At 43.0% G+C, this 18,815-nt stretch overlaps 1 protein-coding gene across 2 annotated transcripts in view; it reads left to right on the forward strand.

Annotated features, from left to right (window-relative positions):
* Positions 1 to 18,815, forward strand: part of Prkch (protein kinase C eta) — a 235,609-nt gene that overhangs the window by 158,114 nt on the left and 58,680 nt on the right. For both annotated transcript variants that reach the window (XM_048362542.1, XM_048362543.1), the window contains exon 10: positions 6,876 to 7,030. In XM_048362542.1, the coding sequence (XP_048218499.1) occupies positions 6,876 to 7,030 (155 nt within the window). The remainder of the gene's footprint in view (positions 1 to 6,875; positions 7,031 to 18,815) is intronic.

Genomic DNA, 18,815 nt, shown 5'->3' on the forward strand with positions numbered 1-18,815 from the left:
GAGACACCCCTCTAGATGGATCTTCTTTTCTAAACACTGGCGATTTTTGTCATTTATCTCCCTCTCTACAAGAAAAACCTTGGAGAAATTCCTGCCCAGCTTTCTTCTATCTCTGCTCTGCATGGGGCATTTTAAAATAGGGTGAGCATCATGGGTAGGCAGAATCAATATAGTGAAAATGGCCATATTGCCCAAATTGTTATACAAATTCAATGCAATACCTATCAAAATCCCAACCACATTCTTCACTGAAATAGAGAAACCAATCCATAAATTCATATGGAACAGCAAAAAACCTAGAATAGCCAAAGCAATTCTAGGCAAAAAAAGCAGTGCAGGAGGTATCACAATACCTGACTTCAAGCTCTACTACAAGGCCATCATAACAAAAACAGCATGGTATTGGTATAAAAACAGATCGGAAGACCAATGGATTAGAACTGAAGACCCAGAAATAAAACCGCACTCTTACAGCCAACTGATATTCGACAAAGGAGCTAAAGACATACAATGGAATAAACATAGCCTCTTCAACTACTGGTGCTGGGAGAACTGGGCAGCCATATGCAGAAAACTCAAAGTAGACCCAAGCCTATCACCATGCACCAAGATCAACTCAAAATGGATCAAGGACCTCAACATCAGACCTGAATCCTTGAAACTACTGAAGGACAGAGTAGGAAAGACACTAGAACTTATAGGCACAGGAAGGAACTTCCTGAATAGAGTCCCAGGGGCACAACAAATAGGGGAAAGACTCGACAAATGGGACTACTACAAATTAAAAAGTTTCTGCACAGCTAAGGACATAGCCACCAAAATAGAAAGACAGCCAACGATATGGGAAAGGATATTTACCAGCACAGCAACAAAGGCCTGATATCTGTCATCTACAGAGAACTCAAAAAACTAAGCCCCTCCAAGCCCAATAAACCTATTAGGAAATGGGCAAAAGAGCTAAAGAGAGACTTCACAAGAGAAGATATAAAAATGGCAAAGAAACATATGAGGAAATGCTCAACATCCCTGCTAGTAAAGGAAATGCAAATAAAAACAACCCTGAGATACCACCTCACCCCAGTTAGAATGGCCTATACTCTGAACTCAGGAAACAACAAATGCTGGAGGGGCTGTGGGGAAAGAGGAACCCTTCTCCATTGTTGGTGGGAGTGCAAATTAGTACAACCACTTTGGAGAACAGTATGGAGGTTTCTCAAAAAGCTCAATATAGACCTACCCTATGACCCAGCCATACCACTCCTAGGCATCTATCCTAAACAGCAAAATCCAAGATATCAAAAAGGCATTTGTACTTCCATGTTTATCGCGGCACAATTCACAATAGCTAAAATATGGAAACAACCCAGATGCCCCTCCACAGACGAATGGATCCAAAAAATATGGTACTTATACACAATGGAATACTACATAGCGATTAGGAATGGTGAAATACTGTTATTCGCAGGGAAATGGTCAGAACTCGAACAAATAATGTTGAGTGAGACAAGTCTAGAACACAGAAAACAAAGGGGCATGATCTCCCTGATATATGACTGTTAACAAAGGGAGATGGAGAGACAGTAGAGACCAAGTCTGTGAATACTGTATATGTTCTTGATACATTGTATATTGCATATATGTCAACCTGACCTAGACACGGGATAGAAAAACAGGTCGTAAGATATCATAAGAAATGTACACACTGCCCTACTATGTAACTGCACCCTCTTTGCACAACACCTTGTAAAAAAATTTATGTCAAATTAATAAAAAAAATAAAAAAAAATAGGGTGAGCAGAAATGCAAGTTTAATAGAGGGTTTCCTTTCCTTGCAGCCAAAAATAAGGCTAACTTTACACAAGGGCCTGAATGTTAAATAAATATTATATTAATATAGTAAACATATACATTTATCCAAGATAAGACTCACACCTGTAATGCTATCTACTCAGGAAGCTTAGATCTCAGGATCAAGGTTCAAAGCCAGCATGGTCAATAAAGTCTATGGGACCCTTATTTCCAATTAATCACCCAAAAGCCAGAAGTAGAGCTGTGGCTCAAGTGATGGAGCACTAGCTAGCCTTGACAAGCATAAAAAGCTTGGGAACAGAGTCCAAACCCTAAGACCAGCACACAACACATGCCCGCATCCCTGCACGCGTACACACACACACACACACACACACACACACACTCACACACACACACTTTTTCTATATAATAAACGTGTTTGGGTTTTTTTTTCAAATTTTTATTATCAAACTGATGTACAGAGAGGTTACAGTTTCATATGTTAGGCATAGGATACATTTCTTGTACTGTTTATTACCTTGTGCCTCATACCCCCCTACGTGTTTGGTTTTTGTACCTTGTAATGTTGCTTGGTTTGGATAGACTTTAATAGGATGGACTTTTAAAAACAAAAACCTCCTTGAATTTCTACTAGTTTGCTTTCTCTTTCTGCCTGTTTTAAGATTTGATTGTAGTTGAGAGCTGGTGGCTCACACTTGTACTCCCTTGAGGCTGAGATATGAAGATCATGGTTTGAAGCCAGCCTGAGCAGGAAACTCTGTGTGAAACTCTATCTCCAGTTAACTATCAAAACGTATGAAGTAAGGATGTGACTCAAGCGGTAGAGCTCCAGCCTTGAGCAGAAAAGTCAAGTGAGAGCACAAGGTCCTGAGTTCAAACCTCCACACACACACACACACACACACACACACAGAGTTGATTGTAATCTCAGGCCTGTGAATTATATATACTCTGTGTTTTAGGCGATGCCATGAAGGAGGTTAGAAATAAGAAAATGAGTCTATTTTCTCTGTTCTAAGCCTTAAAATTCTCTCCCCTTGCTGTCTCTGAGGAAAACTTGCCACACCTGTTTGTTGTCTGGCTCTCTGCCTCTGAGGCTGTGGATGGAGTTGAGATTAAGGGGAGATAGCAAGACCAAAGGCTAGCATTGTCAATCCTGGATCTGTCTGGAGGTTAGCCTGGGTCTGGGGTTTTCTAGACTTCAGATATGAAAAAGATTGTGTGTGTGCGTGTGTGTGTGTGTGTGTGTGTAAACACAGTAAAATTTCCTTTGGAATTCTTTTACCTCTTCATGCCCACTGCCTCCCAGACTGTCCTCAAGGATGCTTATTTACCGCAGCCTAGGAATGCCCACTGACCTACTGACCCAGTTTCCTTCATCTAGATGTTCTGAGCATCCATGAAGAAGATAAACAGGCTGGTTAACAAAAGTGTGTGAGGCTGACTTGCTTGCTGAGCACCTTCGACTTCCTCAGCCTCCCTTCTGCTGTGGCCTCCCTCCAAGGGGAGTCACTTGTCACTCTGACTTCCTTTGCTTTGGGAGGTGTCTCCAGCCCACTTTACCCAATACCCCCCCCATCTGCTAACTTGGAGAAAACAGGGGACAGTCATTGCTCATCAGAGTCAGTCCTGTCCGGTTCTGCCACTCCCGTCAGTCACACTCAAAGGAGTAAGCTGAGTCATGCAGCTCACTATTTTTATGTCTTTTTCTCTGGCTTCCATTGGCCACCATGAGGAGTTGTGTTGTTTTATATGTTTATGGATCCTGCTGTACCTTTTCGTGACTTGTGTTGGTAGAGAGAGGATTCTAGTTGATAAATTCAGAGGCAGTAATGTTTTTTCTCTTTGAATTAAAGTATTACTTAAATAGGAAGGAGGAGGTTACAGATCACACTGCCTGCTGATGGGGATGAAATGGCAGGTGAGCAATGACTCTGGAACTCTCTTCTAGCAAGTCCAGCAAAATGAAGCCAGGCTTTGTGTGACACATGTCTGGGAATGGTCCCCATGCTTGTCTCCGGAAGTTCACCAGTTCCAAGTGGACAGTCCTGACTAAGCCTCTGGCCTTGGTTCACAGGTCACTACTCAGTCACCTTCCTCACCCCAGTTCAAGAGAGCAAAGGCCCTGGCCTCTGCAGGTTTGCTGGTTTCGGTAACTTTTTTTTAAGGCTTTCAGCATGGTGTGTTTTGTACATCAGACTCTGTGGTAGATCTGCTCTGGCTTTGTGTCTGTGGTTTTCTCAGTTGAGTCCCTAGCCCCTCCCTGAACACCTGCTAACCAAGACTTCTCAGCACTAGTGGGAAGCAGGAAAGGAAGAGGAAACTAGAGGTTCTTAGAAGTCTTTGAATCAAAACCTTTATTCCTTCATCCTAAGAGAGTCATCATGGGCTTATTTTTGCTGTTTGGTTTTTTTGGTACTAGTATTAAAGCTTGAACTCAGGGCCTGGGTACTGTCCTTTAACTTTTTTGCTTATGGCTGGAACTCTACCACTTGAGCAACAGCTCTGCTTCTGGCTTTTGTGCTGGTTAATTGGAGATGAGTCTCACAGATGTTCCTGCTTGGGTTGGCTTTGAACTGAGATTCAGAGATCTCAGCCTATTAGGTAGTAGGAGCCAGCAGGCACTATCTGAGTCATCACTTTTTAATTTAGACTTGTACATTTCTGTCATTAGTCTTTCTGTGCCCTATTATATCACAGAGGTCTGTATATATGTGTGGTACTAGGGTTTAAACTCTGTGTATATGTGCGTGTGTTTGGTACTAGGGTTTAAACTCTGTGTGTGGGGCTGGGAATATGGCCTAGTGGCAAGAGTGCTTGACTTGTATACATGAAGCCCTGGGTTCAATTCCCCAGCACCACATATATAGAAAACGGCCAGAAGTGGCGCTGTGGCTCAAGTGGCAGAGTGCTAGCCTTGAGCAAAGAGAAGCCAGGGGCAGTGCTCAGGCCCTGAGTCCGAGGCCCAGGACTTGAAAAAAAAAATTAAACTCTGTGTGTGTGTATGTGTGTGTGTGTGGTACTAGAGTTTGAACTCAGGGTCTTGTACTTACCAGGCAGGTGTTCTACCATTTGAGCCATGACCTTAGGCCTCTCTCTCTCTCTCTCTCTCTCTCTGCTTTAGTTTTTTTCTTTTTTAAATAAGATCTCACACTTGTGCCCTGGTCAGCCAGTGTCAGACTGCATTCTTCCTACTTGCGCTTCTGCCTAGCTGAGATTGCATGTGTGTACTGTCCGGTCTCACTTGTTGGTTGAGATGGGCTCCTGCTGACTTTTTGCCCCAGCTGGCTTTGATATTCTTCTAGTCTCTGCCTCCAAAGTGGCTGAGGTCATGTTTTTAGAAGTTCATTTCCTCTGCAAGGGCAGAGTCTCTAAAGGTAGGGATGGCCTCCTGCTCATTTGCATCCCCACACTGACTCCCAGTATCTGATGAACTGAAGAACATTTCTACCATGGCAGATCTTTACAGGCTGGACTCATGTTTGGCTGGTTTATCTAAACAGTTTTACCTTTTCTTTGTTTTTCTGTCCAGCACCCTTTATTTTCTGAAATGCATGCTCAGTATTCATTAGGCTGCTCTGGTCCCTTACATGGAATGGAACTAGCTGGACCTATAACTACTTTTTACTATTTTTTTTAGGTCCTGGTACTGGGGCTTGAACTCAGAGTCTTGTGCTCACACACAACTTTTTTTTTTTTCTACCACTTGAGCCAGAGCTCCATGTCCAGCTGGTTAATTGGAAACAAAAGTCTCGTGGACTTTTTTTGTTCTTGTTGTTTGGGATGATATTGAATTATGATTTTCGGATCTCAGCCTCCTGAGTAGCTAGGATTACAGCTGTGAGCCACTGGCGCTTCTCTACCACATAGAATTACCTAACAGGGATACAGTGTCACTCTTTCCCTGAGAAATCTGGTCCCATTAGACCTCTGCTCCCTGGCCTCCTGTCAGCCTCAGGATGTTTTCTTGTTTTTGTTTTTTTGTTTTGTGCCAGTTGTGGGCTTTGAACTCAGGGCCTACACACTGTCCCTGAGCTTCTTTTACTTAAGGCTAGAGCTCTACCACTTGATCCACAGAGCTGCTTTTATCTTTTCCTGAGTGGTTTGTTGGACTTTCCTGCCTGGGCTGGCTTTGAACCAGATCTCAGCCTCCTGAGTAACTAGGATTACAGGTGTGAACCATTGTGCCCAGCTGTCGGGATGTTTCACAGAAAATGTTAATTACAATCTCTCCTCCTGTTCTCTCTGATATGTGGAAATTAGACTTAAAGTGCACTGGGATATGACAAATTATACAGGATTCTAGATACTCACTCATGGTGAGACCAAAAAAGGATTCTCTTAGGAGAGAAACACAGAGGCGCCTATGTGCCTCTTCATATTTACATAAAATAATATACATACTTAAATGAACTTCAAGATATGGAAACAAGAGACTTCTTTTCCCTTTTTTCTTTTTAGGCTTTTAGTGTTTGATGATTCTGTCTTCTTTACCTTATTATGGTTTATTCAAGTATACAACTTCAGAAGAGCTGGGGGGAGGGAAAGTCCTAGAGGGAAAATGGGTGAAGAAGCACAGCAGTGGAGCTCACTGGACGCTGATGAAACTGAGCTATACATACAACTCATGGGTGGAGACGGGAGAGAGAGACTGGAGAGAAGAAGGAACTGAAGACATTGTACGAAAGGAAATGTACCCATTGCCTGACTCATGTGATTGTAATCACTCTGTATATCACCTCTATAATAATAAAGTAAATTAATTTTTAAAGGTGAAAAAAGATTGTGTTTTGCAACTTCTGTATCACTATGTATAAGATTAGATATAGATAAAAGAAACCATATTGGATGCAAATATTGGGAGAGAGTGAGAGAAGGGGTGACATTGTCCAAAAAGAAATGTACTCTTTACCTGACTTATATAGCTATCACCCCTTGTATATCACCTTTATAATAACAATAAAACAGACAAACAGACAATCCTCCCCTGCAAAGCCCCAAGGCAGCACTGCGCCGCCCGCTCACACTGTAGTCTAACTGCTGTACTGTGGGCTTGCCTCCAGGATCGTCTGTTTTTTGTGATGGAGTTTGTGAATGGAGGTGACCTGATGTTCCACATTCAGAAGTCCCGTCGTTTCGATGAAGCTCGTGCACGCTTCTACGCAGCAGAGATCATTTCGGCACTCATGTTCCTGCATGAGAAGGGCATCATCTACCGGTGAGTTAAGGTGGCTGCTTCCCCTCCTTCATCTCTCTCTGCACCTCTGCTGGATGATCTAGCCTTCCACACCTCATGCTAATCAGTGAAAGTCTTTTGATTCAATTCACAGAAGGTTTCAGTGCCCATTAGAATCAGTGCAAAAAAGCAAACACCAAAAAACCATAGTGAGTTCACCCCATTTGACAGTCCCAGACTAGGCTGAGAAGCACAGGGGAGGTGATTGGTGGATCAGGTTTGCCACGGGCCTGTTAGAGTCAAGACCTGTGCACTTCTGAACATGTGCTTCTCTTTATACCATTCTAACCATGGAGATGAATTGGAGAACATGGATTCATTCTATTTGAATTATCCACAACCACGCTGAACTTTGTGCATTGAGTTGCTGTGGTGACAATCAGGTCTAATGAAGTGGCTTGGCCAGTGAGGAGCTTAGGGTGACCTGCTGAAGAGCAGCATCCCGTTGGATGGTTATTGTTCACTCGTAGCACCATCCCAAATACTGTTGGATTCCATTTCCTGACACAGTCTTTGGATGACAATATAGTCTAATTTGAATGGGCTCAAAATCCAGCTTACGTCATTAGAACTCCATGGACAAGTAAAAAGTTCAGCCAGAGAGAATGTGAGGGGTAGTGATCCAACAGTGCATGATAGATAACTTTTATTCTTCATTTCCTCTTTTTTTGTTTTCTGTTGTCAGAACCCATCTACTCTGTAAATTACATTGTAACTTCATCGCCATATATACCTCTTGTTTTCTTTTCCCTCTCTGGAGATGGAAGTTTTTCCTTTGAGAAAACGTCTTTTATGTTAGGAGCATGCGTGGTAGCTGAAGCCTGTAACCCTAGCTACTTGGGGGGTTGACATTGGGGGTCAAAGTTTGAAGCCTGGCTAGGCATAAAAGTTGCTAAGACTCCATTCAACCAATGGCTGGGTGCAGCGGAACCACTCTGTCAGCCAGCACTCTGTCCACCCAGCACACTGGCTGGATACACATTGGCCTTCCTAGCAGTAGGAGGAAGCATAAATAGGAGGATCGCAGTCTAGGCCAGCACAAGCATAAAGCAAAATTCTGTCTTGAAAATGACCAACACAAAAAGGTATTGGTGGAGTTGTTCCAGTGGAAGTATGTCTGTGAAGCAAGTGCAAGGCTCTGAATGTAAATCCCAGAGCAAGGTCCGGGTTCAAACCCTAATGCCAAAACATAGAAAAAGCAATTTCCTGACTGAAACTTGCTATTTACAAGCCACTATCTTTGCTCTGTTTACCATACAAAAAAGAGACTTTTCCACATTTAAGAATGACTTCTCAACTTGACAAGAGTGTGTAATTCAAAATAGTACTAACAAGAAGAGCTAAACTCTGCTAGGTCTGTTCCAGAACCAACACCTCAACTGTGTTTATGTCCTAATCCCCTTTAACATTATTATTACATGGCAATAATATTTTTAGCATTGTTTAGATGAACAATTGAGTCTTAGAAAGACTTAACAAGCAGACTACGTAAAGCCAGAGTTTAAGCCATGTTTGTTTTTTGTTGTTGTTGTTGTTGTTGTTGCTTGTTTGTTTGTCTTGCAAGTCCTGGGCTTGAACTTGGCTCAGGCTCTGTCCCTGAGCATTTGTACTCAAGGCTGGCACGTTCCCATTTGAACTGTAGCTCCACTTCTGGCTTTTTTTTTTGGTGTTGTTACTTGGAGATAAGAATCTCACAGACTTTTCTACCCCGGCTGGCTTTGAACCTCGATCCTCAGATCTCAGCCTCCTGCGTGGCTAGGATTTCAGATATTAGCCACTGACACCTGGCACAAGCCAAGGTTTTAACCACTGTCTTCTCAGGGATGTCTGGAAGATTGACAGCCGCACTAGAGGACAGCATTGAATCATGGAAATAGGCAAAATCGGGGGAAAGCAGTTTGGCCTAAACTCAAGTTTCTTGATTCCTCGGGAGTTTGATGTAAGGAGCACACTGTGCTAATACAAGAATAAAAGCTAGTTTTCATGGGGTGCCAGTCCCCACTCTGTTTTCCTTGTGCCATTTGGCTTAAAATGAAGAGTGTGGGCACTAACTAATGTCACAAGCTGTGTGGGCCCACCATGTTGAAGTTTTCATTTGGTGCTTGGTATCTGTGGCTCTGTTCTGGGTAGTGATTTTCATTTACTCTTGATCATGAATCTCATGTTCAGATTCTGACGGGTGGGGGCTGACTTTGAAGGGAGCTTGTTTCATGGGGATACATTCAAATACTATTTTTGTGAAGTGGATTTATTTCCCAGGGTAATTCAGTTCCATCCAGGCTGCTGGCTAGGATCAGATTGTTAGGGGTAAGGCTCTGAAAGCCAGTCCTTGGAATTCACACACCATCAAGGGCACATGTGGGTCATGGGGGTGTGAATTTGATACAGGAATCCAGGGAGAGACCTGGGTGCAGCAGACTGGCTCATTTATCATGAGTGTCCCAGGCAGCACTCAGCACCGCTCACATGATCTCCAGCGCACACTGCTGATCTATCAGCAGAATTTTTGCCTGTTTGGGAATTGTTTTTATTTTTATTTTGTGTGTTTATTTGTTTGTGCTGGCAAAGGAACTTAAATTAACTCGGGGCCTCGCACACTCACTCAGCTTGGCCTTTTCACTTAAGACTGGCCACTTTACTACTGGTTAAGTAGAGATAAGAGTTGAACAAATTTTCCTGCCTGGGCTGCTTTGAACATCCACCCTCAGATCTCAGCTTCCTGAGCAGCTGGGGTTATAGGTATGAGCTACCAGCATGTGGTAGGTTGGACCATTTTATAGAACCAAGCCCCACAGAAAAGTTAGGGATGCCAAGGGGCATGTAGCCTGCTGTCGGCATTGTAGACAGCCTCTCATGAACAGTGGCAGAGGAGAATTCCAAGCCATCACTGACACTTCAACTTCCAAGCCAATCATCCCTCATTAGTTTGCCATTTCTGACAAAGTGTGGAAGGCATCAGCCATACATTCAAATGGGCTTATAGAAGGATTAATTATTACACTTGCAAGCCAGGCAGTAGCTTACACCTATAATCCTAGCTACTTAGGAAGCTGAGCTCTGAGGATCATGGTTCAAAGCCAGCCAGGGTAGGAAAGTCCATGAAACTCTTATCTCTAGTTAACCACCAGGAAACTGGAAATGGAAATGGCGCTGTGGCTCAAAGTGGTAGAGTGCTAGCCTTAAGCAAAAGAGCTCAGGGACAGTGCCTTGGCCCTGAGTACAAGACCTATGACTGATAGGAAAAAAAAGGGTTACATCTGAGCATACAGTCCAGCACAACAAACATTTGCCAGCCCACGAGTTTGACCACTTGGTGCCCTGTGCAAGTCTTTGGTAGGCTGCATGCGGCGTCATCCAGGGGCAAGTGCCATCTTGTCATGATTCCTCTGCCTAAGGTCCAGATGTGGACCCAAGATGTCTGCCTGCCACTCTTATGCTACCAGTACTGAGTAGCTTAACTTTTCCAAAAATCACCTTTGATTTCTCCTCAAATCAACAAAATAATCTGTTCCATTTGACTCTTGCCAACAGTCTTTGGGGGAGATTCACAATAGCCTTCTACAATGCGTTTGTGGTAGCTGGATGTGTGTGACTGTGCCACTCTCTCATATTGTCTGCTACTTTTTTGTTGTTGTTGGTTGTGGGGCTTGAACCTGGGCATTGTCCTTGAGTTCTTCAGCTCAATGCTAGTGGTCTACCACTTGAACACAGGGCCACTTCCTGCTACTTTTTTCAAGTGTTACATGTGAAGTGGTAGGTACCCCATTGGCTCCAGATTCCCACATGATCTAAGCTTAGCTGGGTGTAGCTTTGCTCAGTGAGTTGGTAGCAAAGTCACCTCCAGCAGTGTAGCAAGGAGGATTCCTAGTTGTGTGATGGATGAGTCTGTGGTAGATGTAACATCGTGGAGTCTTGCACTTCCCAGCTCTCCCTTCTGGAAAATCTGATTGCAACATCTGATTCCCATCTCCCAAGACCTCCCCTTCTCTTCATTTCTCACGAGTTTTGTGTGTGTTTGGTTTTTCTGTTTTGGCAATAGTTGGGTTTCAAATTCAGGGTCTCCCTCAGTGGTGTGTGGTTTCTCCCTGCATCACAGCTGGTCTTTCTTTTCATGTTGCTTATTCTGAGGGTACGGTCTCACTTTATGGTTGGCCTGGGTTGTGATACTCCTATTTTTGCTTCCCATGTCACTGGGGATGACAGATATTACTGTGCCTAGCCTTTGGTTGAGATTGAGTCTTCCAAACTGGCTGGCCTCAAAACATGATCCCCCAATCTCTGCCTCCCTCATAGTTAAGGCCACTGTCCCTTCCTAGTCCTAAGCAATTCTTTTTTATTTATTTTTTTTTTGGCCAGTCCTGGGGCTTGGACTCAGGGCCTGAGCAGTGTCCCTGGTTTCTTCTTGCTCAAGGCTAGCACTCTGCCACTTGAGCCACAGCGCCCCTTCCGGCCATTTTCTGTATATGTGGTGCTGGGGAATCGAACCCAGGGCCTCATGTATACGAGGCAAGCACTCTTGCCACTAGGCCATATCCCCAGCCCCCTAAGCAATTCTTATCTGTAGACTTACATACTTCCAAAATATCTTCCTTTGATCCCGAATTTTGAAATGTTACTATGATCCCACCTATATTAGAATTCAATTCCATATTTATGTGGTTTTTTTTTCCTATTCACAGTAGTAAGAAAACCCTTCCTTTTTGATAAACAGGATACTCAAATTGAGCAGCTCTTTTTTTTTCTCTTGGTCATCTGCTATCATCCTTGCTGCTCTAAGAAGGTGGTTTACTATTTTTTTATGTGCTTACTGAAAAGACAGCTACACGCTGTCATTTGTTATTTTTGTAGACCTTGTTTATTCAGGAAATGCCAGCCATGGAAATACTCAGTGCATGAGTAACTTTTAGCTCACATTATGGGCTGAGCCCTCCCCATGACCTGTGCAAATCATATTCCTGTCTTCTCTCTTCTGTACTCTACCAGTAGTGGCCTCAGTATTCTCGCTAGGGAATAATTAGTACATCTCTAGGAGAGACATAGCAGAAGAGCACAATAGCTCAATAGCTATGTCTGTATGAACACATAAGATAATGCTAAGTGAAATGTTCTCCATGTTATGGAAATAAGTGATATATCATTGTTGTAGTTAATCCCAACATGCCATGTGAAACCGTACCTTTTCTTTTTCTTTTCTCTTGTAGTCCTTTCCTGTGGTTTTACTCCTGCTATTACTGTAACTCATCTTAGTACCCCAGACACTGTAAATACATGTATTGGAACTAGGGAAGGGAAAGGGAATACCAGAATTGAGAGACAAAGGATAAAAAGACAAACCATTTCAAAAGCAACACTTACAAAACCATTTGGTGTAAACCAACTGTACAACTCATAGCGGGGAGGGAAAGGGGAAAGGGGAGGTGGGGGAAAATAAGGGAGGAGGTAACAAGTTGGTTAAGAAATGTACTCACTGCCTTACGTATGAAACTGTAACCCTTCTGTACTTCATTTTGACAATAAAAAAATTATGGAAAGAAAAAAGTGATCATCATTCTGAACACTATCTGTCGTGTGTGTGTGTGTGTGTGTGTGTGTGTGTGTGTGTGTGTGTGTGTGTGTTGATACTAGAGCTTGAACTTGGGGCCTCGTGCTTTTGCTTGGCATTTTTTGCTGGTGTCTGTTACTTTACCAATTGAGCCACATCTCCATTTCTGGCTTTTTGCTGGTTAAATTGAGATAAGAGACTCTTGGGCTTTTCTTTCTAGACTGGCTTCCCACCTTGATCCTCAGACCTTAGCTTCTTGAGTAGCTAGGGTTAGAGGCATGGTGCCTGGCTTCCTGACTCCATCTTTAAGAATTAGAGTTCAAGGAACTCTCTAATGAGCTTCCCAACTTGACATTTTCCCCAAATGTATTCTTCCATTTCCCCCAGGGAAATTCTTGGCCTTTTCTGTTCCCATGCACAGCCCTCAGAGACCATTTAACAAGGGATCTTGACCAGCAACTCTCTGCCTAGCACATGGATACAATGATGAACAACACCCCAAATACTCCCTAGTGATGAGGACAGGTCTAGCTAGGAATAAATCTGTCAATCAAGTGACCACACAAGCAGGAAATGCAGCTGTGGCCTTTAAAGAACAGAATGCCAGTGTAGTGCAATTCCCCATAGGGTGATTGATCTGGTTAAGGAAAGAAACAAGATTGTCCTGAGGAAATGGCTTCTGAGATGAGATGGCTTGTGAGGAAGGAGAGAAAAGCACACACACACACAAAAAAAAAAACCAGCAGTTGCAGATGCCCAGTCACAAGAAGCCTTGCAAGTTCAAGGGCTGATAAGACTTCAAAGGCTACACAAGGCCAAGTTCTCTTTACAAGATGAGGAAATTCAGATCTGAAACCCCATGCATAGTAGATGTTTCCCTAGGATGACTCATCTGCAGTCTGCTATCCATCTCGAGAACACTAAACCTATGAAAACTGGTAAGTTTCTAAATCTTCAGCTTACTGAGGACATGAATAGCTTAGTTGGACATTTGAAGGCATTCAAACAGTTTCCTCAGTGAGGAAAATCCAGTTAAGGCTGGAACATGTTGGCTGCACGCAGTTTGTGCCAGATAGTGGGTTAGGGTATAGATACAGAGTGAGTGGCTGTGGGGAGTCTGCCCTTTCAGGTTCTTCCTGTGGGGTGAGAGAGATGGTTCACAGGCAAGTAATAAATAACATATAGATTCCTAAAGAGGAAGAGTCCAAAGAATGGCCACTTAGCAAGTGTCCAGGCCATCTCCCTAGTGGAGGTGATAACCTGAGCAGAGTGTAGAAAGCTAAAACCTGAACAAAGGTAATGAGGGTGTTTGGGGCTGGGGAGGTACAAACTTGAACAAAGCACTGATATGTCCTTTTGTTCCTGGAGACTAGATGAGTAGAGTGGAAGCACATGAATTGCAGTCTAGAGCCCAAAGCCTGAGAAATGGTGGAAGATAAGTCCAGGGGGGTGGAAGAAATGTGAACACATTAGAAGATTAACCAGATAGAAACATTTTCTGTGTCAAAAGGCAAGAAAGAGGAGCCCAGCACTGATAGCTCATGCCTGTAATCCTAGCTACTCAGGGGGCTGAAATCTGAGAATCAGTGTTCAAAGCCAGCCTGCAGAAAAGTCCTTGAAACTCTCACTTTCAATTAACCACCAAAAAGTGTAGCTATGGCTCAAGTGTAGATTGCCAGCCTTAAGCAAAAAGGCTAAGGGACAACACCCAGGCCATGAATTCAAGCCCCCCCCCTTTGTCACACACACATACATACACACACACACACACACACACACACACACACACACACACACACACGATGCAGGCCATGTAGCTCTGCCTTGAAATCCAGATTTCTGTCATGTGTTCCTCAACCTTCCAGGCTGCCTCCTGGTCAAAGATGTTTATAAAACTCTGAGAATCATTTCTTAATTTCAGTTCCAGGTACTAAGAAGGGCCAAGGTACTCTTTCCAACCATTAGCTGTCCTTAATGGATGATCCTAAAATTCCACATATTGTTTACCATGGAATTCTACATATTGTTTACCATGGAATTCATCATGGAATTCACATGGCTACCATGAGGTCTTAACAGGTAGTATTACAAGTGGCCATGTTCCAACTATAAATCAAGATTCCATTATTAAGGAAAGAGGTAACTGTTACATGATAAGAACCTGGAGCTACAGTACACAAAATTCTCTCTCGAAGCTTGAGCTTTGGGAGATAAAGGAGACTGTGGAGGATTTTGAGCAGGAACACGATAGGATAGGTTTCTATTTTACATGTTGGGGGAGAGCAGTAAATGTAGAACTGGGCCTGGTGGGTAGTAGGTGGCAGCAGAATGGGGGAGGGGTAGAGCCAATTTAAGGTAGTCCCAGGCTCTCAGGTGAGAAGATCATGGAGAACTGAAGTAAAGGCAGTGTGGCTAGGCTGAAGCAAAAGTGTAAGAGATCTTAGGGACTAGAATGAACAAGTTGGTGACTAGCTGGACACTGGGGTGGGGAAGAAACCAGGAGTCAGTCCTCAGTGTTGAGCTAGGAGGGATGGAAGCATTAGCTAGAAAGAGCTTGAGAGCTCAAGAAAAGCTCCCAAGGGAAAGGTGTTCTAGGAATGCCAGATTCAGGTATGTGAGATCTGCTCCATAGAGATGACCAGTGGGTAGGCGTCAGAAGGAGTCAGAAGCCCAAGGAAGAGGACGGCTGGAACTAAATATCCATATGTTCTCACTGGGACATAACTGGGTGAGATCACACAGTGGGACAGGACCTGGGGAGGTGGACCCCATCTCTGAAACCTTTATTTACCTTATATCTCAGTGATATTTTGAAATTCTCTATGATGCATACACGTATATGCCATCAACCCTTGAGGTAATTTTCTGATTTTGAAGCAAAGCAGCTGAACTCACTTTGAGCTTAACTTTGAGTTTTTCTGTGGAGACATAAGTTTTTGAGGGCAACTTGCGGGGAAATTGAGGCATGTATACCTTGAGGGCTTAATCTCAGTGATGAAGTTTCTCAAAGGACCCAGATTAATAGCAGATAAACACTTAGGCCTGGAACACTTTGATTGTTTTTCTGTACCTTATATATTAAATCAAAGTCATGATCTGGGCACACCACCTTGGGGTTTGGCCTTTAATATCCGTGAAAGCAGTGGAACTAATTGATAAATGTGTTCATGGATTTCTCTGGCTAATGAGATCAATTCGCCAGTTTTGTTCATTACACAAAATTGAGCCAGCAACCTGTCTCTTCATTCTAGTTACAAACAACCTTGGGTTTATTTGTCAGGCAGTAAAAACACAGCCAACTGATCTTTGTGTATTAGATGGATGAATACTACTTTTCAAAAATGATGGAAGTGTATAGCTCAACAAGTGTTTGTGAAATGCCTGCCCAACACAGCTTTATGTCAGACTCCTCAGGAATAAAAAAGAGACAAGTCCTATGCTAGAGCTTCATGTTAGTTTTTGCCTTTAATAAATATCTGCTGAGTACCTACTGTGTGCCAAGAACAGCTCTAAGTTCAGGGAAAAGTCAGGAAATAGTAAAAAAAAAAATCCTTATCCTCAGGTAGCTTTAGTTCTAACATAAGTAGTCAAAAAACAAAAAACAAAAAACAAACTTGATAAATGATAAGACCAGTGCTGGTGGCTCATGCCTGTAAGCCTAGCTACCCTTGGAGGCTGAGATCTGAGGATGGCTATTTGAAAGCAGCTTGGGCAAGAAAGTCCATGAGGCTCTTATCTCCAGTTAACCAGCAAAAAACCAGGAGGGGAACTGTGGCTTAAGTAATAGAGCACCAGCCTTGAGCAAACAAGCTAGTGTACAGCACCCAAAACCAGAGTCCAAGCCCTAGTACTAACACATACACACACACACACACACACACACACACACACTACAAAACTGTTTTCCTTCAGAAATATGTATTTACTCTAAAAAATTGCTATATATAATCATGCACAGCAAAACAACACTGCAGTCAGCAATGGTTGCATCTGTGAGGTAATCCTGTAAACAATAGCACTTATGGACATTGTAGCTTTTTAAGTTTGTGTAATAAGTCTATTCTCTGATTTTTACACAATGGTACAATTACTTAACACACTTAACACACTTCTGCAATGTATTCCCTTTGTTAACCATTTTGTTTTATATTGTGCGTGTGCGTGCACACGCGTGCACGCATGCGCATGTGTGCACACACGCCAGCCAGTCCTGGGGCTTGAACTCAAGGCCTAGGTGCTGTCCCTGAGCCTCAAAGCTAGTGTTCTACTTCTGGGTTTTTGGTAGTTAATTGGAGATAAGAATCTTACAGACTTTCCTGTGTGGGCTGCTTCTAATCACATTTCTCAGATCTCAGTCTCCTGAGTAGCTAAGATAACAGGTGTGAGCCAGAGGCACCCGTTTTATACTTTATAGACTATTGTCTCACTTACTGTATCATGTCCATTTAGAAGTTATATCCTTGGTCTTTTAAACCCAATATTAAGTGATTCAGAGTAGTTAGTCTAGCATATGAACCTATCTGAGTTATGCTAATTAAGTTGATTTACTAATACTGAAGCATGCATATCCTTATACATGTCTATTTGATCAGCCTTTGATTCTTCCCCTAGAGGAGATCCTTGGAGATAGGCACACATGTTGATACAACTTCTAAGGCTGGTATCCTGGATAAGAGCCAGGGCTCCAGGGTTAGTTGGAACTGAGTTTCAATGTTGACTCCACTACTTCCTAGTTGTAGGGTCTTCAACAAGCGTCTTACCTTAGTTAAATCTCACCTTCTTCACAGATAAAATAAGGATCCTAGTCATGGCATCCTGAAGGTAGTTACTACATTGAAACAGGAGATGTGTGCAAAAGCCTGTAGGCCAGTGCTTGTAGGTGGCATAGGCTCAGTTAGTGTTCACCTTCTGAATGTTTGTCTGCTACCGCGATTGGGATGAACACCAAAGCACTAGTCTTAATGATAGATAGGGGTGTTATCTCACTAGTGTACAGATTTTAAGAGTACAATCTGATCCATTTCTGTATACATTTACACAGTTGTGTATTCAGTAGTTCAGATAATATGTAAAATAGTTCCTCTTCCTGAGGGACTTCCTGGTACCCATTTCAGTTAGTCCTCACTGCCCTGCCTCAGGCATGCAATGATTCTGCCTGATGAGATGAGATGTAGATAGCTCACCAAAACTATAGAGGGTCCAGTGAATCATTGCTCTGTGGTGTTCATGTGACGATAAAACAATGGGTTTGTTTTCAATGGAGTTTATGAGTTAGACTGCTTGTACTTAGAAGAATCATTCTTCCAAACAAACCCCTCATTGGAGTCAGGCTCACTGCCAGGAGAGGAACTGTTACTATGAAGGGGCGAAACACAACACGTCAACTCTCATAGGTAGGTTTTACTTTCCTCTGAATGCTTTACAAATAGTTCTCTACTGGCTCAGGATGTGTCTCCAGTCTGCCTAGCAAGTGCAAGGTCCTGAGTTCAAACCCCAGTCCCACCAATAATGAAGAAAGAATCAAATACATAAATGAACACAAGTGGTTCTACAGTAAACAAATGTTGTTTTTGCCATCACTAGGAATGCTAATTTAGAAAGTGTTCTCACATTTCATAGGTGCTATTGTGGTTTTTCAATGTGGTAATAAACACAGGCAGCTTGCTGTACCAGCCATGTTCTGTCCAGCCTCGTTCTTCAGGTTGGTATCATTCCTTGTGTGTTAATCTCAGTTCTATAGAAGTTCTGAATGCATTGTCATCTCAGAATGCAGTCTCATGGGTTGGATGCCTTGAGCAACAGAAATGTATCTTCCATCTTTCTGAAAGCTGGGAGTCCTAAGACCTTGGTGCTGCTTCATTCCATTCCTGGCAAGGGCTCATCTTCTTGGTTTATAGAGGGCTGTCTTTTTTCTGTGACTTTACATGGTGAGAGAGAGAGAAAGAGTGAGAGACAGACAGACAGACAGACAGACAACATACAGACTCTCTGGTACCCCTTCTTAGGAGGGCACAGTTCCATCATGGTGACCCCCCCCTCCTGTGACCCTAGGTAACTGATTATCTCACAGTGGTTCCATCTCCAAATATTCTCGCATTACAGATGAGGATTTGAACTTATAGACTTTGGTAACACACAAAGATTGGTTCATTTGTATACATATCCAGGTGATTCATGTTTTCAGTCACATTGAGGAAGGCGCTTTGGTTTGTTGTACAATGTCTA

Source organism: Perognathus longimembris, chromosome 14, assembly GCF_023159225.1.
Source record: "Perognathus longimembris pacificus isolate PPM17 chromosome 14, ASM2315922v1, whole genome shotgun sequence".
Taxonomy (NCBI): domain Eukaryota; kingdom Metazoa; phylum Chordata; class Mammalia; order Rodentia; family Heteromyidae; genus Perognathus; species Perognathus longimembris.